The sequence below is a fragment of the Ochlerotatus camptorhynchus genome, unplaced genomic scaffold, assembly GCF_037179485.1.
Source record: "Ochlerotatus camptorhynchus isolate MF236.1 unplaced genomic scaffold, CSIRO-AGI_Acam_v1.1 ptg000549l, whole genome shotgun sequence".
NCBI lineage: Eukaryota > Metazoa > Arthropoda > Insecta > Diptera > Culicidae > Ochlerotatus > Ochlerotatus camptorhynchus.
The window spans coordinates 208302-233177 of NW_027041032.1; the positions used below are offsets into that span (position 1 = coordinate 208302).

The 24876-nt window shown below is 41.3% G+C and overlaps 1 protein-coding gene and 1 pseudogene across 1 annotated transcript in view; both read left to right on the top strand.

Moving 5' to 3' along the window:
• The window catches only part of LOC135713235 (zonadhesin-like), a 110755-nt gene extending 93582 nt beyond the window's left edge, over positions 1-17173 (top strand). The window contains exons 5-6 of the mRNA XM_065236339.1: positions 16536-16682; positions 16749-17173. Coding sequence (XP_065092411.1) covers positions 16536-16682; positions 16749-17173 — 572 coding nt within the window. The remainder of the gene's footprint in view (positions 1-16535; positions 16683-16748) is intronic.
• On the top strand, positions 2868-4689 carry LOC135713239 (heterogeneous nuclear ribonucleoprotein L-like; annotated as a pseudogene).
• Positions 17174-24876: the final 7703 nt, after the last annotated feature.

The following is a 24876-nucleotide window of genomic DNA, read 5'->3' on the forward strand; positions in this document are numbered from 1 at the left end:
TAAAAATCCTAGAGGTTCCCAGAAACTCCGAAAACTTCTTCAAAATTTCAAAAATACTAGAGCATTTTTCAGAGTTTTCAGAAGTTCTGGAAGCTGCATGAAAGTTCCAGGGACTTCCCATAAATGTTGAGAACTTCACAGAAGATCCAAAAACTTCCCAGAAGTTTTCTGTACTTCACACAAATTCTGAGTACTACTAGATCTAGATCTTCTGGATCATGGAACGTCCCAGAAATTCTGAAAGTTTCCCAGCGGACCCTCGAACTTCCTATCAGATCCGAGAACTTCCCAGAAAATATTAAAACTTTCCAAAACATCCGAAAATTTCCCAGAAGATCTCAAAACTTCACTGAAATTCTAAAAACTTCCTAGAAGATTCAGTTACTTCCCAGAAATTCAGATAGTTTTTCAGAATTTTCAAGAGTTTTCCATGTGTTCCAAGAATTTCTCAGAAGATCTGAGAACTTCCAAAAAAAAAACCGTATATTTACACCTAATTCCAAAAACATCTCAACAATTTCGAGAGCTTTCCAGAAGTTCCATTAACTTTCTAGAAGATTCAAGAACTTCTCAGAAATTCCGAAAACTACTCAGAAGTACCCAAACATTTCAAAACTTACTATCAGTTCCGAGAGTTTGTCAGAAAACCCCAAGAGCCTCTTAGGAGACTTGCGAATTTCCCAGAAGATCTAACAACTTACTAGAAATTATGTGGACTCCCTAAAAGTTCCGAGAACTGCCCAGATTATCCGAAAGATTCTTACAAGATGCGTGCACTTCGTTAATATCATCTGAGAACTACTCACAATTTCTGTGAGCTTCCTAGAAGTTCCTTCCAAGAATTATTCAGAAGATCCTTAAATTTCCCAAAAATTGGGTTGTTTAGAGGTATTGACGTAAATACTAACTAGTAATCTTGCATTAAAAATTGAACCGAAATCCAAAATTTCATCAATTTTGATGCAGTGGATCTATTTTAAATTAGTGCGATTACATTAGCAAAAATCACCATCTTTGCGCCCCTCGGCCCCTCCTCAGTGGGATTTTGTGTTTCAAACACTAAACATTTAAATCTTGATTTAAGGAACGAGATAAATGTCCATGGGATCTACAAAAATATCGTTGTGCTCAAAAAACGAAGCTCTTTCAGATGATGTATGACAACCGGTTTGTTTTTCGAAATTAAACAACCCAATTCCGAGAGCTTTCCAAAAAATCCGAGATATTCCCAGAAGATCGGCGATGTTCACAGAAATTCCAAAAACTTCTCAGAAGTTCTGAGCAATTCGCAGAAGATCTGCAAATGGTCTAGAAATCTCAAGAACTTCCCAGAAGTTCAAAAAAAAATTGACAATAATTCAAAGAACGTCCCAGAAATTTCAAAAAAAGTTTCCAGAAGTTTCGGGAACTACCCAAAATGTAAGATACCAGGAAATTCTAAGAACTTCCCAAATATTCGACAAAAACTTTCCACATTTTCCTAGATCTTTCCAGAGTTACCAAGAATTTCCCACAAGATCCGAGTACTTCTCAGAAATTGCGAGAAGGTTTGGAAGTTTGAAGGTTTTCCCAGGATTTGAATGACCTTTCTAAAAATCATGAAATGTTGCTAGATGATCCTAGGGTCTCCAGAAATCCTAGGACTTTCTACCAAGTTTCGAGAATTCCGATGAATTTTGAACGTTTTCGACATTTCTGGTAAGATATCAAGGAAGTTTTCGGAATATCTCGGAATTTTTGGGAGGATCGTGGATGTTCTGTGAAATTCTCGAAATTTCTGAACATTTTTAAAACGGAATTTCTGGAAGGAGTCTGGATCTTCTGGAATTATTTTAAATTCAGAAATTTAATTTTTAGATTTCTAGGAAAAATCTACTATCTGACTCAATGACGAATTTATTTTGTATCTGGGGAAACATGAACTGGTCTAATTTTGCATTGCAAACCGATGACTTCGAGTTCCGCGAACACAACGCATTACCGTTATTAGTCAGATAACCTCAATAAACGAATACCATAAACTACCTATAGCCCTAATGGTAGAACTATTTCAAAAATGGTTTGGATGGTACTCCGAACACGTCGTTAAGCACTTTTTATCATTATTTTTATTAGGGAACACAGTAGGATTTTTTGAAAATTTCTGGTAAATTTTCGGATCTTCCTGGAAGTGAGAAATTTGTGAGGAGTCCTCGGAACTTCTGCGAAATTCAAAGATCTCAGAATTGCTGAAAAGTTCTGTGATCTTCTGAGAACTTACCGGAATTTCTGGGAAGTTCCCGTAACTTTGCAAAGTGAGGAGAGTAGGCTGTGCGTGTGATCAAAAGTGACGTTTATTTTTCCTGGGAGTTTTTTTTTCTTTCTATAATCAGTTGCTGATTTGGTCAAACCAGGCCCAGTATACGTGTTCTAGTTCCTCAGCGAGTTTACTAAGGCAGAAGAAGTCCTGCGAGAGCTCCATGTCAATCTATCTAATTTATCAATCGTCTCATCGTTGAGTTGCACCGATGAACCTGACTATTGGCCAAGAAAAGACTTGCCAAAGCACAATGTTTTTTTTTTTAAATCCGTAACGCTGGTAGATATCCTTTTCATGGTGCGTTACTGTTATAAGATCTACCACCGAGCTCTAGCGCTGACAACTTCAAACTAGGGTACCATGATGTTTCAGTAATCAACAAGGGGTGGTCACTCTACACACTTATTTTGCGCCAACTTTTTTCTCAGTGCGCCTCAGTGAGCCGCAACTGGTCGACAGTGCCGATAAGCCATTGAATTGACTTTTGTTTGCTTGTGAATAATGCCTTGTTTTACAACCCGGTATTCAACAGCTCTTGTTTTTGTTTTGTTTTCAATGTTTACAAAAACGACACCGACTCCAGTTGGGACTACACATTGGCAGCAGCCGTCTCCAAGGATGTCTGCAACGGACGAGCCCCGTTGCTACATGATCCTACCATCTTCGGCGGAAAGCCGACCCCGTACAACGACCGTCAATCTTTAGTCAACTATGGTCCTAAACCAGCCCTTCTGGGAGCCGGCGGAGGAAACGGATTTGCACCGAATTTTCCACCGCCCGAGTTTCATCTGTCGGAAAACTGCAAACCAACACCGGCCGGAACACACATCGGACTGATGAAGGACGCACTGCTGACCCGAAATGGACCAGGCAACTTCATTCAACCGGCACAGCAACAGGGTGCAGTGATGATGGTCTATGCACTCGATAACAACACAGCCAACACCGATAAGCTGTTTAATCTGTTTTGCCTGTACGGAAATGTTGTCAGGATAAAGTTCCTGAAGAGCAAGAGGGTACCGCCATGGTCCAGATGGGAGACGCCATCGCAGTCGAACCAGTCGAACGCAGCATCCAGCACTTTTTTTTTTATCTAGTTCGTTTATTTGGAAGGCTCAATCGCGTTAGCTTTACGGAGCCGATAATTCATTGTTCACTGTGTGTAACAAAATTCACTTAATTCTATGTCTAGTAGGAGTTGGGCCGATTACTCGCGGCTTACTCGAGGTTAAAAGGGTACATTTTCGAAGGATAGGATCAGGGGAGGAGCTTGGGGTAGGGTTTCGTTGTCTCATCAGAGCGTTGTCGCCAGTATGAACGGTAGTGCTGTTCTAGCTTCGTCCGGAGTTCGACCGGCTATGGTGGGTGACCAGTGGGCGACGATGAGACTCATCGAGACGGGGGGACAAGACAAACAAAAACTAATAAAGAGAGACAAAAGACAAAAGTCCAGCACTTGAACAACATTCCAATCGGAAATGATGGTAGCATAATTCATATTGCATTTTCCAAGCAGAACTACTTGTCAGAGTCCACCAACCCCCCTACACTCTGCCGGACAATTCGATCAGTTTCAAGGACTACAGCGCCTCCAAGAACAATCGCTTCCTTTCGTTGACCCAGGCCAGCAAAAATCGCATTCTGCAACCGAGCAAGATTCTCCACTTCTTCAGTACCCCACCCGTTATATCCGAGTATCTGCTCTTGACTGCATTCACCACCAAGGACTGCCACCCGTCGCAAGTGCGAATGTTCCCGCTGAAATCAGAACGTTGCTCCTTCGGATTGGACGAGTTCCGGAGCGTAGCCCTGGCGGTGTAAGCCATCATGAAGTGCAACCACAGCGTGATCGATCACAAGGCATACATTTCCCGTTCTTTATGAAGCTGTTTTTTCTCCTCGTCCAAGACGATGAACGGTTCGTGGAGCAACGAGAACATCGAAAACATGTGCATGGGCATGGCACCAGTCTCTGGCAACCCAATGTCGGCAGTGGTCGCGACAGCCTCCGTCGTGGCAGCAGCATCCGGTGGTGTGACACCCATTTCGGTGACGGGTGGCTGTCTCAAATCCGAACACGATGAACCAATGTAAGATGGAGTCCATGTCCTTAGAAGGAAAGCAAAAGCAACGACGTAACTCGTTCGTCAGCTCTCACCCCACCATCATGTGTTGTTTACACTTATGCTATTTCACTAGCGCTAATGAGCTAGCTGCTAGCAAAAAAGCTCACTAGCATAATGTAAACAGGGCATCAGCGTCTACCAGCATGAAATTTCAGGAGCAACTGAAATTCGTGCTAGTTGGCGAGTACACTTGCGCGAGTAAATGCGCACAGATGTAAACACCCCATCAGCGATCATCATTGTCATTGTCAGCACCATCCAAGGCCACACATACACACTCCCATATAATGTCCTTTCCAATTTGATTCGAGACTACACGGCGAAAGATCGATCTTGATAACATCCACTTATTGAAGGGAGAAAGCATTGAAACAATATCAAAGTTAAATTTAAGGCACAGTCCGACGTCCGTCAAGGCATAGCCTAAATAGTGTATTTCTAGAGCCACGGCTACATGAATTAGCGATGTAGCTCCCACGGCTGCGGCTGCTTCCAATGCTACTGCTGCTTTGGTTGCTGCTGCTGGTTCGTCTCCTCTAAAATTTGTCAAAAGAATGTTGTAGGAGACGGACCAGCAGCAGGAACCAAAGCTGCAGTACCATTAGAAGCAGCCGTGGGAGCTGCATCGCTAGTTCGTGTAGCCGTGGCCGGAAACCTCAGTCCGGTCACGATATCCATGTCAGCTTTTTTTTGTCTGGGAGGAAATGTGCCGCCACCGGTGTATCGATTTTGATAACGGAGTGTTGCTATGCAAGCAATTGCCCTGATTTCTTCATGCTGGGTGGTCGGAATGATTGTACCATAGAGGTAACTCTAAGACCAGATCATTTTCCAGGATGCTTTCAAGAACTTGCTGTGTTGGTGTTAGATTAACGTAACATTTCAGAACTTCCAAGAAATGTCAAGAATTTCATAGAAATTCTCTTAATTTCTTTTGGACATTTGCGTACTTCACTGAAGTACTCGCTGCTTTCTCAAATTCTTGGCACCATGAACAAAATATACAATATTATAAAATATTATTTTTCCTTCTTTTAGCAGTATATATTCTTGAATAATATATTTATATACGGGTCATTCTACGCGAAGTGATCACAGCAGGTGCAATCGAATTTCTGGCTACATTGTTTTAAAACCCCATATCTCAGCAATGGCTCATTTTACTGTGGATCGAAGAGTGTTCTAGACTGAAAAATATTGGAGAGTACGGTTCCACTAAGCAATCGATTCTTTGCAAAATTCCAACTGTTTTTAAGTCGCTAACATATTCTGCTGCTCAATTTGGCACGTTTGACGTTTGAAAATAGCATGTCCTTAAAAAAAATCCGATTTCCTACATGTCGTCTCCGTTCCTGAACTACCCATTCCATCTCAGTCACCAGCCTTGGATATGCAAATGGCATCAAACATCGATTTCCGATCTTAACTCGTCGTTTCCGTTTCGAAAATATTGTAGAGTATTTGGCAGTTTTTCACAAACCGGGAGCTGCCGACTTGGATTCCAGAATGGCGTCAAACATCGATAGCCGACCTCTACTCATTGTCCTTGTTCCTAAAATACCTATAATGTTGGATATTTGCCAGTTATTCAAGTAGTCATCATAGATTTTAGAAGCCGTCAGATTGGATTCCAAAATATCATCAAACACATATTTGCGGCCTATACACATCGTCCTTGTTCCTAAAATAGCCATATTGTACGGTATTTGATAGTTTGGCTTAAACCGGAAGTTGACAGTTTGAATTCCAGAATGGTTTTAAACATTGATTTCTGGCATTCCGTCTCGCACGCTGAGCCGATCAAGTCGCATCGGTCTCGTTGTACGACACTATCATTTAGTTTTGAGTTTTTCCCCACGCGAGGGTTTTTTCTCGCCAAAGTTAATTGGCATAGTGTTTAGACGACTAGTGCGCGAGTGAGGAAGCCGTTAATGATATGCCGAGTGCTTTCATTACGGTCCAGCTTTAACCCAGCATCATCGCAACATCATCAGCAAAATCATCACCACTATCGGTACATCACCCCATCGATAGCAACAACGAAAGAGCGTCATATTGCCTACCGAGTCGACCGAGGCACACCAGCATCGAGGTTATTGACTCTGCAGCCGTTGGATCAAACAATTATATCTCTCCAGTCTGCTGCCGCCTCAGTGCGTTAGGTATAAATCGTGTCGTTTGTATTGTTCTCGCCAGTATAGCATCTTCCTTGTTTCCCTGGTCTAATATTAGATTGGTGTTTAATTAGGGTGATCCAAAAATTCAATTTTTTTTTCGCTTGATTTTTTTTTCTTGATTTTTTTTTTTATTATTATTTTTGTATTACTTAGGGTGATCCAAAACTCTGTAAATAGGGGAATTTACGTATTCTCGTCAATCTAAGCAGCGTCTGCACTTCTACTAGCATTTTCTCAGCGTCACGCACATATATGATGTGTCTGTTTGTTTACATTCATCTGCTGCTTGCTTCTCTATCCATTCCAATCGACAGAATTTTTCAAAACGTTTTGAAAGCGTTTTTACAACGCTCCAAACTTCTCAGGTGAGTGTGACTATTGTCGGCAGCCTCTTTTTCTTCGGCAACCTTCCCATTAGAACTGCGTGTTAACCAGCTGTTCTATTATCGGCAACTCGAAATCAACCCCATTTTGTAGTGCGTATGCTTTATTTAAAGAAAAATGTAGCATTACTGGATTGCTCGATCGTTCAAATATAATCAGATTGAAGCTGAAAGGCTAAACAATCGTTTGGACACATTCAGGGAAGTGCGTTGATGGGAAAACATAGTGAAATTAACGTTTAAATTTAGGTTGCCGAAAACAGTCAATGGGTGCCGAAGCCAACATTTACCCTAGTATATAATCATTATTTTTTTTTTATTTTTTTTTTTATTTTTTTTTTTTTTGATTTTTTTTTTCTTTGCATGTATTACTCGTTAGTAGAGTGAAACTATATATATATATATTTTTTTTTTTTGATATTATTTGAAATTACTGCAATTATTTGTAAATTTTTTACAAAAAACACCATTGCGGCGATATTTAACCGCAATGGATGAAAATGATAAAGGCGGGGGATGGTCGCTTTCCATCTCAGACGACGAAACTCTTAATTCCACCTCACACGAAAGTCTCGAGGAAGTTGTGGAAATGGAAACCCTTGACGTTCCAGTTGACTCGCTCTCCAGCAAAAATACTGGAGCATATCCCAAGAAAAGGGATCGCCCACAACCCTCTCCCCCACCATCTCCTCCTCGTCCACCTGCACCCCCCACACCATTGCCCCCAAAAACCTCTGCGCTCCCCCGCCTAAAGGCTTACCCAGAAGCCTCGAAAGGCCCATGGGTTGTTTTTTTCCGGCCCAAACAAAAACCTTTGAACATTCCGAGGATCTCTAAGGATCTAACAACACATTTTTCGGCCGTTACCGATATTTTCAAGGTAACACCAATAAAACTGCGCGTTACCGTTGATGACCGGAAGCAGGCTAACCAAATTGTTGCGTGCGAGCTTTTTTCATTGGAATACCGAGTCTACATACCCAGTAGTGAGGTAGAAATTGAAGGAGTGGTCACCGAAGCGAGTTTGACTAGTGATGATTTCTTGGGTCCCGATTCCTTCGGAATCTTTAAAAACCGTGCTCTGCCGAAGGTGAAGATATTGGACTGCCTTCAAATGCAGTCAGTATCCGTAGTAGGCTCCAAAAAAACTTATTCCTTGTCAAACTCGTTTCGTGTGACGTTTTCGGGTTCAGCGTTACCTCACTACGTCGCTATTGGCAAGGTTCGGCTGCCTGTACGCCTGTTTGTACCTCGGGTAATGAACTGCTCGAAATGTAAACAACTTGGTCATACATCGGACTACTGCTCGAACAAACCACGCTGCGATCAGTGTGGCGAGCAACATCAAGAGGGCCCTTGCGGTGCTCCACCAAAATGCGTGTACTGCAAGGAGAGCCTGCATACCCTGACTAACTGCCCGAGGTATAAACAGCAGGGAGAAAAACTTAAGCGGTCTCTGCAAGCTCGCTCCAAGAGAACACTAGCAGAACTCTTGAAGAATACCGCTTCATCTTCTCAGACCACACCAAAAAACAGTAACACGTTCTCCATTTTGCCAGTTGATGATCTAGACTCTGACTCAGAGGGCGGTGAGGGTAGTCCGTTTGTCTTTAAAGGCAATACGAGAAAACGAGCAAAACAACACACCACCGAAAAGCCTCGTAAGGCCACTCGTACGGACCACCCTTCCACCTTGGAAAATTCAAGAGGTAACGGAAATACACCGAAACCCATTCCACCGGGTTTTAAACCTTGTAATTATGACAAGAACTTTCCGTCACTTCCAGGATCATCTAAAACCCCAGATGTCCCAGTTTTTCGGCCAGAAAAGCAGCTGAATAATCAGCAAGAACATGCCCCCATGTTCACGTTTTCTGGTATTGTGGATAGCTTCTTCAGTATATTCAATGTCTCTGACTCAACGAGGAGCATTATTAATTTAGTGCTGCCAATGGTGAAAACTCTTTTGAAGCAACTAGCTTCTAGGTGGTCCTTCCTTGCATCGATCATATCTTTCGATGGATAATTCTCCGAATGAGGTCGGGGATATGATCTCTGTTCTTCAGTGGAACTGTAGAAGTCTTATGCCAAAACTTGACACATTTAAATTTTTAGTTAACAACTCACTTTCTGATGCATTTGCCCTTTGTGAAACATGGCTCTCTTCAGACAACGATCTTGCTTTCCACGATTTCAACATTATTCGCCTTGACCGCGCAGATTCGTATGGAGGGGTGCTTCTGGGGATCAACAAGCTCCATTCCTTCTACAGAATCGATCTGCCTTCGGTGACAGGCATTGAAGTTGTTGCATGTCAGGTTAATATTCGAGGTAAATGCCTCAGTATTGCCTCAGTATATCTTCCACCGCGAACTGCGATTTCTCGTCAAAGTTTCTCGGATATCTGCACGGCTATGCCGGAGCCACGGTTGATCTTGGGAGATTTTAACTCTCACGGTACAGGCTGGGGGGAACTGTACGACGACAACCGCTCAACCTTGATATACGACATGTGCGACTTCTTCAAAATGACAATTCTGAACACCGGGGAAGCAACACGAGTAGCCAAACCTCCAGCAAAAATAAGCAGATTAGACCTCTCACTTTGTTCGAGTTCACTATCGTTGGATTGCTCGTGGAAAGTAATTCAAGATCCCTACGGTAGTGACCATTTGCCAATCAAAATTTCTATTACCAATGGTTCATCTTCTACTCGTTCGGTCGACATCGCGTACGATCTTACAAAAAACATTGACTGGCGAAAATTCGCGACCGCGGTTCTTGATGCCAGCCAATCGGTTGACGTACTTCCTCCGCTGGACGAGTACTCCTTTCTCGCGCGTCTTATCATCGATTCTGCGCTGCGAGCACAGACGAAACGTGTTCCGGGTATTTCCGTCCGCAAGCGACCTCCCACCCCGTGGTGGGATAAGGATTGCACCGACGCGAACAGCGAGAAGTCCGCCGCGTTTAAACGGTTCCGCAAACACGGCAAGGTCGGGGATTTCGAGCGGTACACCGACCTCGAGAAAACTTTTAAGGACTTAATTAAAGCAAAAAAACGCGGTTACTGGCGTCGGTTCGTCGATGGTTTGTCGCGAGAGACTTCCATGAGAACACTCTGGAATGTCGGCAGGAGAATGCGAAACGCGTCATCACCGATTAACGAAGACAAGGAGTACTCGGACAGTTGGATATTCAGCTTCGCGCGGAAAGTTTGAACGGATTCGGTGTCGGTTCAAACCAACGTTCGTGATCGTCCGTCGGGTAATAACGAAATAGATTCCCCGTTTTCGATGGTGGAATTCTCTCTTGCTCTCCTTTCATGTAACAATTCAGCTCCAGGAATGGATAGAATCAAGTTCAACTTGCTTAAAAATCTCCCAGATGTCGCGAAGAGACGCTTGTTGAACTTATTCAATCAATTTCTGGAGCACAACATTGTTCCGGATGACTGGAGGCAAGTAAGAGTTATCGCCATTCGAAAACCCGGTAAACCCGCGTCGGATTATAACTCGTACCGTCCCATCGCGATGCTGTCCTGTATACGGAAATTGTTGGAGAAAATGATTCTTTTTCGTCTAGACAAATGGGTCGAGTCGAATGGTTTACTTTCAGATACGCAATTTGGATTTCGGAGAGGCAAAGGAACGAGCGACTGTCTTGCGTTGCTTTCAACTGAAATTCAACTGGCCTATGCGCAAAAACAGCAAATGGGTTCAGTTTTCTTGGACATTAAGGGGGCTTTTGATTCTGTTTGTATCGATGTCCTTTCGGATAAACTCCACGATAGTGGGCTTTCACCAATTATGAACAACTATTTGAGCAACTTGTTGTCTGAGAAATATATGAGCTTCTCTCATGGAAACTCGACAACTTCACGAATTAGTTACATGGGTCTCCCCCAGGGCTCATGTTTAAGCCCCCTTCTTTATAATTTTTATGTAAAAGACATTGATGGTTGTCTTGATGAAAATTGCTCGCTTAGGCAGCTTGCAGATGACGGGGTTGTGTCCGTTATAGGGCCAAGTGCACCGGACCTGCAAGGACCATTGCAAGATACCTTAGACAATTTGTCTACTTGGGCAATGAAGCTGGGTATCGAATTCTCTCCGGAGAAAACTGAGTTGGTTGTTTTTTCTAGGAAGCATCATCCTGCACAGTTACAGCTTCAACTAAAGGGTAGAACAATCACTCAAAGTATATCTTTCAAGTATTTAGGTGTCTGGTTCGATTCCAAAAGCACATGGGGAAAACATATTGCGTATGTGAAACAAAAATGCCAACAAAGAATCAATTTTCTTCGTACAATCACTGGAACTTGGTGGGGAGCACACCCGGAAGATCTGATCAGGTTGTACCGAACAACCATCTTGTCGGTTCTAGAGTACGGAAGCTTCTGCTTTCAATCCGCGGCGAAAACACATATCCTGAAGCTGCAACGGGTTCAATACCGTTGCCTCCGAATCGCGCTTGGCTGTATGCACTCGACGCATACGATGAGCCTCGAAGTACTCGCGGGTGTTCTCCCACTGACAGATCGTTTCGCGGAACTGTCCTTCCGGTTTCTTATCCGTTGTGAAGTAATGAACCCATTAGTAATAGAAAACTTTGAGAAGCTGCTCGACAGAAATCCTCAAACAAGATTCATGAGTCTCTATTACGAGTACATGACGCTGGAGATTGGCCCTTCTTCATTCAATTCCTCTCGTGTTTGCCTCCAAGACTTTTATAGTTCCTCTGTAAATTTTGATCTGACCATGTTGCAAGAAATCCGTGGAATACCAGATCACCATCGATCGATGGTTGTTCCCTTAATTTTTGCAAACAAGTACCACCATGTTAGTAACAATAAGAGTTTTTTCACAGATGGGTCAACTATAAACGCTTCCACTGGATTTGGAGTATTCAACGAATTTCATAGCGCCTCATATCAACTGCAAAAACCCTGTTCCGTATACGTTGCGGAACTAGCAGCCATATTTTACGCAGTAGAGCAAATTGCCTCACTACCATCTGATCACTATTTTATTTTTACTGATAGCCTTAGCTCGTTGGAGGCTATTCGATCAATGAGGCCGATGAAGCACTCCTCGTATTTCCTGACCGAAATCCGAGCAAAATTGAGTACTTTATCTAACTGCTCCTATACTATCACCTTAGCTTGGGTCCCATCTCATTGCTCAATTCCGGGTAATGAGAAAGCGGACTCGCTAGCTAAGGTGGGCGCTATGGAAGGCGATATTTTTGATCGACAAATCGCCTTTGCGGAATTTTTCTCAATTACCCGTCAGCACGTCCTCACCAACTGGCAACAAAAATGGAATGAGAGTGATCTGGGAAGATGGTTACATTCTATTCTCCCACAGGTGTCGAACAAGCCATGGTTCAAAGGATTGGACATGAGCCGTGACTTTATACGTGTCATATCAAGGCTCATGTCCAATCACTACTCGTTAGACTCGCATTTCTTCCGAATCGGGCTCGCAGGCAGCAATTTGTGCGCTTGTGGTAGTGGCTATCACGATATCGACCACGTGCTTTGGTCATGCACCCTACATTGTGTTGCTAGATCCGAGTTATCCGCATCCCTCAGGGCCCGAGGAAAACAACCTATGCGGCCCGTTAGAGACATCTTGGCGAGCCGAGATCTCGAATATTTTAATTTAATTTATGTGTTTTTAAAACGGATCGATCTGAGGATTTAGTAGTTAGTGTCATCTTGTGTTCCCCCAAGTTGTTAGCTGCCCATCGGTGTACCCCCATGTTTGTCTTTTTCGTCAGTTGGTCGCTTAGTTCGAGATAAAAAGCACATTGCTCTCCAAACCCTGTGTTCTCAATCCCTACCCTGCCATCCATTTGTTACAATTTGTTACCCCTAACCTCGAGATAGCCGCGAGTAATCGGCCCCCGCTTTACTAACGTTAGTTTTAAGAAATTTTGTCATCCAAACAATGAATATCGGCTCCGCAAAGCTACGGCAAATGAGCCTGGAAAAATAAACGCATTTAAAAAAAAAAAAATTGATTTCTGGCCTCTATACGTCCTCCCCGTTCCGAAAATAATCATGTTGTTGGGTATTTAAAAATTGCATCAAACATTGATATCCAAACCAACGGTCCAATTAAATATTGTAACCCAGTCACACCAACAACACATAACGGGAAGGAGTAAGGATGAAGGTGGGCGTTGGAAACAGGAGAAGGATATTATTTATTTACTTGTCTTCGTATAATAAAAACGCACAGACAGAATTATTAATGTCTAGTTAAAGAACTAATCCTATTTTTAAACATGGTTTTCGAAATATTAAAATCATAATCTTCACGCGATTCGTTGAAACGACGGCAGCAAACATCCAGTGGATTGTTTTGACCGTAGACTGTACGATGCTGAGGAATACGGAGAAGGTCATTTTGTCGCGTCTGCCTAGCCGGTCCATTGAACTGGATTTTCCCTAGAAGTTCAGCACAATCTACATTGTTGTCCAGAATGTCGAATATGAACAGCCGTTGCAGAAGAATCCTTCTATCAGCCAATGTTGAAAGACGAATTAAAGCACAGCGATCCTCTTACGGCGGAAGAACAACCGGATCGTTCCATGGTAACAGTCGTAGAGCGTAGCGGACAAAGTTACGTTGAATCTTTTCAATGCGAAAGCAAAGCGTGACGTGATACGGTGCCCATACTAGAACACCATATTCCAGTATGCTACGCACTAGCGAACAATACAATGTTTTTAGACAGTATACATCCTCAAATTGCTGGGTGTTGCGCTTGATGAACCCTAGTATCGCATATGCTTTGGCGGTGGTTGTTGCAATGTGCTCGGTGAATTTCAGCTTACTGTTCAGTATTAATCCAAGATCCTTGATTGATGACACACGGTTGACACTTGAAGCGTTCATCTTATAATCGAAAATGGCAGTTGTCCTAGATCGGTTGAACGAGATGATGTTACATTTACGAATATTCACTTCCATTCCGTTTAATGAGCACCATTCAAGAAGCGAGTCGATATCCATCTGAAGAGCGCAACAATCGACCATGGAGGTTATCAGGCGGAAGAATTTCAGGTCATCAGCGAACATGTACTTCGGTGATCTAAGCCACGGTGATCTAAGCCACTGAGGGAATCCCATGCGTTTGAGTTTTTCCACTGCCAGTGGAAACAGACGATCTGGACCTGCTCCTTTCGAAGTGTCGATAGAAACCAGCTTAGCAAAAACATCTTGTCGAGAGAAGTTGTAGACGGTCACGTTCAAGTCGTAGTGCGGCAAATTGCTCAAGTACGTTTCAGTCAAAGGTGGTCGGTTATTACTTTGCACACTTCGAAAGAACGCCGAGAACAGCTGCCTCACCTTGGTAACGAAGATGTCGAGGCATTCCGTTGGATCGCTTACGGGTCTTCACATATTGCCAGAATTGTTGGGGGTCCTGTTTCAAACTTGCTTCAGTACGATGAATGTAGCAGCGAAAGCATTGTGCATGCAAAGAGTTATATTCGCTCTCTAAGTCAAGCAGCTCAGCCTTATGCTGTTCATTCCTAGACCGGAAGTAACGCTTCCTTGCCCTGCGTAGACGATTTCGCAGCCGTTGCAGTTCATTGTTCCACCATGGTTGTGGTGGAAAAGTGTGAGGGAGGTGGAAATGGGCTTAGGTCATGGGGGAAGCTACTGGGTCAAGCTGAACTAAAGGTTCTCTTTCACTTCAGCCATTGCGCGAGATAGATCGATCTGCCAAGTTTGCTATATAAGTTTAAAAAGAAGTGAAGTATACAGAGTCGCCAACAAATACCGACAAGTACTGCACAAATACAGAGTCAGGAGGGACCCAATTAAAACCCAGTAGCGAAATTCCCAGCCCTTAGACCACCTCTCATATTCCAGTCAGGACCCATTAATTACGGGCTAAACCACGAGGGCGTCCGTTAACAAGCCAGAACCCGTGTAGCAAGCGTCCACCGGTAATACACCGACGACCACTGAGAGACCACCGTCGATCACCCCATCGAGCCCTAGCGCAACATCCGTCGTGCCACACGGTGACAATCAATATCAAACTGAAATCCTAATTTGATTTCAGTTTATGCAATTGACAAATTTTGTTTTCATTTTGCTGTACATTTGCTCTTCAAAAATATGTTGTTGCGGGTTTGTTTTCATTGCCTTAGAATAACATCAAATTGAATACTTGGTATGTTATCAACAGGAAAAATTGATATCAAATTTAGTTTTCAGTTTGCTCTCACTGATAGCAGAAATAGATTTTTTTTGCTCTCAATTTTGATATTTTAACCGTTAAAACGACCAAAACGACAGCAACCTGAGCAATCATTATCAGCGAAATCACAACATCAAATTTAGATTTCAATTTGATCTCAGACTTTACTCGGGAATCTACACACCCACACTACAGACATAACGAGTGAGTGAGACAATAAACTAGGGGTGTGAAAAGTTATTAATAGGTGTTTTGTGCTTTTGACAAGCCAGGAACCGATCTTGAAGCTCTAGGGTTTCGAGGTCGAGCTAGCCAACAAAAGAGGCGAGTGTAGCCCACCCCAGAAAATCTCCGTGGCTAGACCAGAGGTTAGGGGAATCCCTAGCCCATCTGGCTAGCAATTAATAAGCCTTAGCTCGTCGTCCCCGTTCCAAACATACCCTTATTGTAGAGTATTTGGCAGTTTTTCAAATACCGGAAGACGCCATTTAGAATTCCAGGGTGGCTTCAAACATTGATATCCGGCCTCGTCGTCCTCGTTCCGAAAATACCCATTTTGTTTGTATTTAACAGCTTTGCACAAATCGGAAGTCACCATCTTGGATTCCAAAATGGCATCAATCATCGATTTCCGGTCATGATCTTAGTCCAACTTTGTAGGACATTCCAAGACTCGACACATTTCTAAAATAAAAGCATTTCCTGCTGGGCACGTCGAACAAATATCGGACGATAACCCGATGAAACTGGTTCACGGAAACAACCCGACTGGAACAAGACGAAGAGGTGCACAGATGGATCGACTAGGTTGAAGGTGACCCTCAGAGCTTCCATGAATCGAGTGAGATGGAGACGATTTCTATGTAGGTACAGCAATGATCAACCAGGCCTTAGATTGAGAGTATTTTTTGATGTCTCCATATCTCCGAGGTTCACATGCGATTAGGCTAACCATCGAAAGACTTGTACGTGGTTTGCATTGTTTGAATGACATATTTGTATCAAATCATTGAGGTGTCATGAAACCATGTCTGCAGTTTCGTAGTCTCAACTCCATGCACTCTCTGTTCACCAAGTACGAGAAAGTCGACTGAGTAGTTCGATGCCTCAACAATTGAGCAAAACTGTTTAAACAAACGTGTTGGAAGAGCGCAAGCATACAATGGACGACCTCATGGGTTTATCGCCAAATAGCTTCACGCCACCAGCTTATCATTTTGGGCTCTTGGAATACGGTTGAGTGCATCGCATAAGGTATCGCAACGCACGTGCAATAGAAATGCCGGGTTCAGTTCCTGGATTATGATTTGAATAAAAACTATTCCAGTCCAAGCCAAATCATCAGTTCAATCCAAGCCTCCAGCTAAGTTCAAGTTATCAATCCAAGCGAAGATGAAGTTTTCAGCTATTCCCATTATCGTAGCGGTTTGCATTAACTTTGCATTGGCTCGTCCACAATGTGCGCCTTGTAATAGTAAGTCCTGATTTCAAGTAAAACTAAGATTTTTTAAGCATGAGTGCTAATGTGGTGACATTTTAGATTGTACTCAACCATACGAAGAATACCAACTATGCGGGACAGGCTGTCCCGCGACCTGCGATAACCAGCACCCAGGAGTTTGTAATACAGTCTGCGTAGCTGGTTGCTTCTGTACCGATGGTTACGTCCGCAACACCGTTGATGGGACCTGTGTCTTGCCTGCCAATTGTCCATGTGCTACAACTACCACTCCGGAACCGTGTACGACTACCACTACTACAGAAGAGCCATGCACTACTACGACTACTACGCAGGAACCTTGCACTACGACTACAACGACTCAAGAACCGTGTACTACAACTACTACCACCCAAGAGCCTTGCACTACTACGACTACCACTCAGGAACCATGCACTACTACAACCACAACTGAAGAGCCTTGCAGTACTACGACTGTTGACCCCCCATGCGCTGAAAAAAATTAAACAATATAGCAGGAGTCAACAAATGGTTTTTGATTTTTGGCGACCGATGGCATGCGTAGACCACTGACAGATTACAACGTTGTAACATTTGTATCAAATATATTCGCAATTCAAAAGTAAACGATCTTTCTTTCCATTTACACACATCTTGAGCCTTCTTGTGCCATCAAGTTAAGTTTGAAAACATGTCAGGGATCTGAAATCAGTAGCAGTTTTGGGGTCCTACACATAGAAACTAAAAGTAACAGTCTGGAGAAAGCGAAACTGGTTGTAGGAATTCTTGGCTTAAAAATAGGTGGAAAAACGCCAGAAGAGGAACAGGAGCCCAAAAAAACGCAGGAAATCAACTCAATTGGTTTAAGGACAGTCGGGAAATAGTGGTTAGTGAACGGTTCCACCAACCGCATATATGGAGGGGTTACTGTATGCTCTTCAAGCTGAAGACAGACCCTTCGGTCAAAAGCTGAACCTACAAACAGTTCGTCGAAAAATCTTAAGGCGAGTTGACGGAAATTAAGGACTCCATCCCAGGAGACAGTGAAACCGGACGAGATGACGATAGAAGACGAGTTGAGACGTTAGGTGTTAGGTGCCCACTGGACTAATAAGCTGTTGAAGGCTGGCAAAGTCAAAACTGGATATTCAGTGTGCTCGCTGAGGGCTACTCAGCTATTGGAGTGATCTTTGTGGGCTTTGTGCAGAAGAAACCCAGAATTAATCCACTTATGGTGAGATCTGACCCTTCTTACGTATTGATTTCATGTGTACCCGGAACATGTTCTGATGAGTGTACTGTGATACTGGGCACTTGATATAACCAGGGTGCCTTCCATTCATTTTGACTAAAAAAATGTTTTATGAAATTATGGAATAATAAGATAATATGATGATATATTGTATGTGTAAGTAATAAGAAAAGATTGTTAAGTTTGTGTTTGACACATCAAACCTGCAAATTTAGCTTTGAAAGAGTCACAATGAGCGTTTTTTCTGATCGCTTCTTCGCGAAGAGTGAAGAGCGAAGAGTGGGTGAGATAAATTACAAAATCGCTTATCGCGACTCTCATGTAGCAAAATTGGCAGGTATTATGTGTCAAATACAAACTTTACAATCTTTTTTTGTTGTTTACACAATCAAAATATTTTCATAATATCTTATTATTCCATAATTTCTTAAAACATTGTTTGAGTCAAAATGAATGGAAGGCGCTCTGAACCACCATTGCAATTGTTATTGGATTCTCTTGTGGATTTAGATTCAAGTCAAAAACTGGCCTCATTCCCATTTACAGTTTACGTTTTATGAAGTACTAGAAAGCTACTATAAAACAACATTCATAAAACCCTGGTAAAGACAACTTTGCCTTTATTACATCCGCTTTCAGTCTCGAGATACAAATATTATAAGACAGAAATTTCCAGAAAATCACAAAAATTACTAGAAGCACCTCTAAATCATGATCGATTTTACTGAAGCTTAACTTAACACGAAAATTAATAATTTCGTTTGACCGGTCGAATCCCGAATATTTTTTAGTAAAAATGAATTGTTCTACTGGTAGAGTTATAACATGTTATAATAATTATCGACAAGAAAATTATCATCAAGATAGGCTTTTTTGTTGGGGGGAGTTGAACCACTGCGTCCATTATTTGATCTTTTGTGGTACATAAACTTATAACATGTTGAAAAGCGAGTAGGGGAGAGTTGACTGTAAATAAAAATGCAGTGCGCGGTACAACCAGGGATGCCAGATGATTTTTTCAAAAGTCTGTATGATTGTCAAAAAATATGTTTGTATTTAGGTATCTGTACAATAGAAAAAAAAATCGCCGCATTGCTGATTACGTATTTCCCACATATATTTTGGCTATAAAATTGCTCGCCACACACTAAACTGAATAAATAAGTATTTTTGTATTTAAAGAGTGTGTGGGTTTTTTTTAATTTTATATTCCTAGTACAAAAAAACACAAAGTCAAAACTTAAAACGCATTGTGCTGTTTAAAATCACTAGATATAAAAAGATACATATCCCATTCAAGGTCCATGTACCGAACCATCGGAATAAAGTGAAAACCTAAAAAAGTAACAAATGAAAAAAATGTCGAACATAGCCATGTGGGTAAGGCTAGAAAAAGGGAAAATCTATTATTTCAAATAATAATAAATAAGAAACGATCAGAACTTACCGAACAGATGATGTTATTTAGTCCTATCATATTGTACATGTTGATTTAAAATAGTCATACATGTTACCAGAGGTGGCAACAGTACATTTTTTGAAAAACCATCGTCCAGAGCGAAACAAAACAGCCAGCACACGAGCGGCCGTTTAAAACTACATTCCAAGCGAACAGCGGAGATAGAGAATAAATAAAATCTCGCAGCCTGATTTTTCCAAACAGTTTATTGTAATGAAATTTTAGCTGCAGGCTTGCGTGTGACAGTAAATTACCAACTCCCTTATTTACGCATAATTTTAACATCAATGCTTATGAGTGGTCAGTCTTCATTCTTATCTTTTAATTCCATGCAATAAACATCAAATAAATGCAGTAATTAGCCAGAAATCAGCAAAATTCTACACGACATAAATTTATGTCGCGCGCGCCGCCGGTCTTGTCTGCTTCTTTGTGCGAAAATGTTCTGTCGCTGGCAGAAAACAGTTTAGAAATGTCATGACATTTTTGCCGCTTGCCAGTTTGTTTTTGTGTGTCGTCACAATGGTTATCGCAAAAAGTATCAAATGTTAAGGAAAAAATGTTAAACTCCAGGACTCGTGCCATCACTGCATGTTACATAATACACGTTGATTTATAATAGTCGACAAGCTATACATAATCATAGCAAGATGCACACATTCGAAAATAATTTTGTTTATTTTATGTTAACTTTCAGGAACCAATTGGTAAAAATCTGTACAAAATCTGTTTTAAGTTTCAAATATCTGTATAATGTCTGTAGTCTGTATTGGGTCTATACGAGACTTCAAAAATCTGTATAAATACAGACATGTCTGTACACAGTTCGAAAAAGTAGTGTAATTTCTGTTCAATATGATGCACATAATTGTAGCGTCACATATCATATACGTTTACATTATATTTCATGTAAAGTTCTGACACATTTCATGCAATGTAACAAATATTGTATACAAAAGCTCATCTTTGTAAACAACATTGTTTGCAAGTTTCTCGGTTGCGTGAAATGAAATACAAGTCTACGTGAATGAATGTTTACATCACAATTAAAATCCAGAATTTTTATCTGTGTATATCTGGCACCACTGGGTACAACTCCGGAACGCTGGAATGTATAAACAAAATTAGCACGGTCAAGCGTAACTATTCAAATCGACGTATCTGCTTTTGTAAACAACCACTTAACTGCTAACTCAACCACGCAAACAAACACCATCATCAGGGAGAGGAATCTTTCCCCTACTAGCTGGTGCTGCTATTTTCTGTGAGTGAGCTAGTAGTTGCCACAAATCGTCGATTGAAGTGATTGTTTACAAAATCTGATGCGTCGATTTGAATAGTTACGCTTGCGATGCTCATTCAAGTGTTTCAAAGTACGATAACAACGTATGAGCATAGTTTATCGACTATATAAAGGACTGTTGATAGCGCCCACCGATATAGTTCCAGAATGAAGCTGATTGTGATAGCAACTCTTTTTCTAGCCTGTGGCTGTGTGGACAGTATTCCATGTCAAGGTAGGTAACATACTTATTAATTTCCGTCATATGAAAGTATCCCCTCACCTCACCACCATTTTCCTGCACTGCAGACTGTTCCAAACCGAATGAGGAGTTCACCACGTGTGGGACAGCGTGCCCTGACACCTGCGATAATCTGGACCAGGGAATTCGCATTTGCACTTTACAGTGCGTCATTGGATGTGTCTGCAAATATGGCTACGTCCGAAATGCTCAGGAAGAATGCGTCAAACCATCCGAGTGCCCTAGTTCTCCGTGCAATGATGTAGATTCTAACTAATTCTAGATCCTAAATCAAACGCTAATAGATAGTAATGACGTACGTTCGGTGGGGACTTTCCTTAGCTCAGTCGATAAAGTCGCAGCTTCAAAGCAAGACCATGCTGGAGGTGGCTGAGTTCGATCTAGGAATTTTACGGGGTTGGAAAATTTCTCGACTACCCTCCACTCAAAGAATGAATCACATATCCAATGGAAAATATTCATTAAAATTTCACATAAATTTTATGTGATATCATAATTAGGAATAGCACCACAAAATCACATGAAATTTAAATGATCTATCATATAGAACTCATGTGATCACATGAATTTTATGTGAAATTCAGATAGATATAATTGGTTTTGTTATTGGAAAAATATTATGTGCATTCACAATATAAACTACATGAAAACTTTTTTTCTGTGCGGGCATAGAGTATTGACTGTAATTTTCACTATCTTGGATCGATCTTTGGAAGATCGATCTTTTTCATCCCGATTTCCAATTTTTCGTATCGATTCTTTGTCCACGAAAAGATCGAAAAAATCGATCTTTTCAGTCTTCTAAAAAAATAGATGTTACGCCAATTTCAGATTCAGATCAGGTTTTGGCAGGCATGAAAAATAAATGATCTGACAGGCATCTGTAAAAATAAGTTCATGCCATCATAGAGCTCTTCGTTGCGCAGTTTTGTTCTCGGTTTTGTTTTGTTTCGTGCCCAAATCTTTGCAACAATGAATCGAGGAATGGTTTGCTTTATCTTTCCTTCTTCCGTTGTCCGCGAAATAAATCGGAATGTGGAGTGTAGAAAGCGTTTTGTGCTCATAATATTACAATACTTCTCCCTCAAACAACACCATGATGACGGCATGCTCGTTTGGCTACACTAACTGACAGTTCGTTTGGCTACATTATACTTTGCCTCCGCTTATCTATGGAATCTATAGTATCTATAGTTTAGACCTGAGTACTGCGGACTCACTCAAGGTGCTTGTCACTTGGGAGCCAGTGTGAACTGTCAAGCGGGAGCCAAACATTCACAATCAGCAAATGCAGTTACTGTTCTTATCTACCGTCAAGCATGCAATCTCATAAAAATGATCTATACTTTTTCATAACACATTCTTAATTTTAAGCTCAAATATAAAAACCAACATGCTCAGTGATGAAAGTATAAAAATCAGCATAGTTTTTATGAGGCAGCTGAGTTTTCAATTACAGTAAATAATACTTTGGCGAAACATGCATGTAAACAAACTTTGATAGAGTCATGGGGGCTCGAGAACTCCTGGCTCAGAGCTTTTGGCGGGAATCAACCGAGAAAGAGCAAACCAGTTTTAAACTTGAGAAAATTTTCAAGCAGTTTTCCATTGGCTTGTAAAATAAAATTGGTCGACTCCGCAGTACCCAGGTCTAGACTAAATCAAAAATCAACTCAGTTGAATTCAATTGGCTTGAAAAGTTGAGCCTGGTTCAACTTTTTTCATTTCAAGTGAGTTGATCAAGTCAGTTGAATGGCCTGGTTTACACGTTCAATTCGCGTTCAAGTCAGTTGAATTCAACTGACTTGATCAATTGACTTGCCCTATCTAAACCCAGCTTTAAGCTGGGTTTAGACTAGGCAAGTCAAATAATCAACTCAGTTGAATTCAATTGGCTTGAAAAGTTGAGCCTGGTTCAATTTTTTTTCAATTCAAGTGAGTTGATCAAGTCAGTTGAATGACAAGGTTTACACGTTCAATTCGCGTTCAAGCCAATTGAATTCAACTGAATTGATCATTTGACTTGCCCTGTCTAAACCCAGCTTTAGTGGTCATAGCTACTTGCCAAACGATCGAGATTTCAGTCAGATAGAGAACAAGTTATGCAAGATTGCTAACATGTTCAGCTATGACGAATTTTGCAAAGTTGTGTCTTCTTGCAAGCAGAACAAAAACAAGTTGTTGGTTACAAAGATGACATCCCAGGATTTCTACTCGACAGATGCACTGCAGAAGCTGATAACAAATCGAAAGAAGGACACAAAGAAGCCAAACATCAAGGTTATTCGCGTGGAAAAATCAAAACCCGACGTACTTCTATTTAAGTACAGTCACGATCCTAAAGTTCTTTTCATGGAACTAGATTTGAGAAAGAGACTGGTGGGCCTCCGCCTTTCTTTGCCCAAGCCGGGACGCAGTTATTGCATCCAAATGGGCACACTATTTATCGTGCTAAGTACAACCAACAATCAATACGAAACTAACGATTTTAAATTGGCTCACTACTTGACTAGCCTATTGGTCCCAAGCAAACGATTTACGTACCCCATTCTAGTCGAAATTCTACTACTACACAATGTTTGTTTTGATTCGCTATGAAAGTTTGACAGATAAAATGTGGGGTTAGTGGATTTTCCCATGTTTCGAGGGGTGATTCGATTAGCTTGGGACCGAAGAGAGTACCAGAGCTGAGCCAAAAAGTTGAGCACGTTATTTCGGGACCTTCTAGTCTTAGAGTTACCTCTATGGTACAACGGCATTCAACAGTTGTTGAAATATGTATCTACTGTAAATCACGAGTTCTTCGTGAACCTAGTACCTGACGATAAAAATACTGTTGATATTGATTACCACTTGATTAGCGACGAAGAATCATAATTTTTTCTCGATGTCATCAATCCCGTTATTGTCTTCATGAACGAAGTAGGCTGTGCCGCCGAACGGTCGTGCTTATTTTTGCTGTCATGATTTTTTCTTGTGATTCCCCGTTCTGAAGTTCTTTTAATGAAGAACATTTTACCCTGGGAAGTTAGTTTCTGTGGAACGTTCTACTAGTGAACTGCAATCGAACTGTACATTCCGGGAACCAACCGGGTCGATACGGAACCAACCGTTATGGATCAGGTAAAGCCGGGACTATTCCGAGACCTCTTCCATCCCGACAATGTCATCTGTGGCAAATAAGAACTTAGTTTAGAGCACGCAACTAGGGGAAGAACAGCTCCAAGTATCAGCAGCAATACCGATGGTGGAAATATTAAATATTTCAATATGTGTGATATTTGCGAATCCTATACTTAGTCTGACAATTGTTTTTGTTTTATGTTTTTGACTATTTTGGTTTTAAGTGTACATTTGACATTCGTTTAATCAAAGATGTATTTCACACGAGAGGCAAGTAATTACTTTATCAAGAGCAAATTTTCATTATGTCGTAAGTAACATCCGCACCAATCCGAGAAAAATAAAGTTTTGTTTTGATGACCGAAAAGTTATTCCTATTTTCAAGTAAACACATATAATCTCATAGTGATAGCAATGTTTAACATATTTAGCAGGGTTTTAATCATACAAATGCAAATCGCTAGCTTTCATGCTAAAAAATACTGGTTTTTGAGTCAAAAGTTATTATACGTCGTTTGGTGGCCCCTATTGTTACTTAAGTCAAAGTGTATTTACCAGGATATTCGGGAGAATTATCAATTACGTCTCCTTACGTGCAGCCCATTCATCATTTTAGGACTACCGAAATCATCTTAGCAACAAACAGTTCGATTTATTCACTTTAATAATGAGAAAGCGAAACGACGAACGTACACTTTTCACGGGTTTCTCAGCGCTGTTACTTAAGTCAAACGGCATCTCCATAGAAATTGGGTGACTTAAGTAACATTGAAAACTATTTTGATCGGAAGGTGATTACGTCAAAAAGTAATTTGACTAGTAAATAAATTT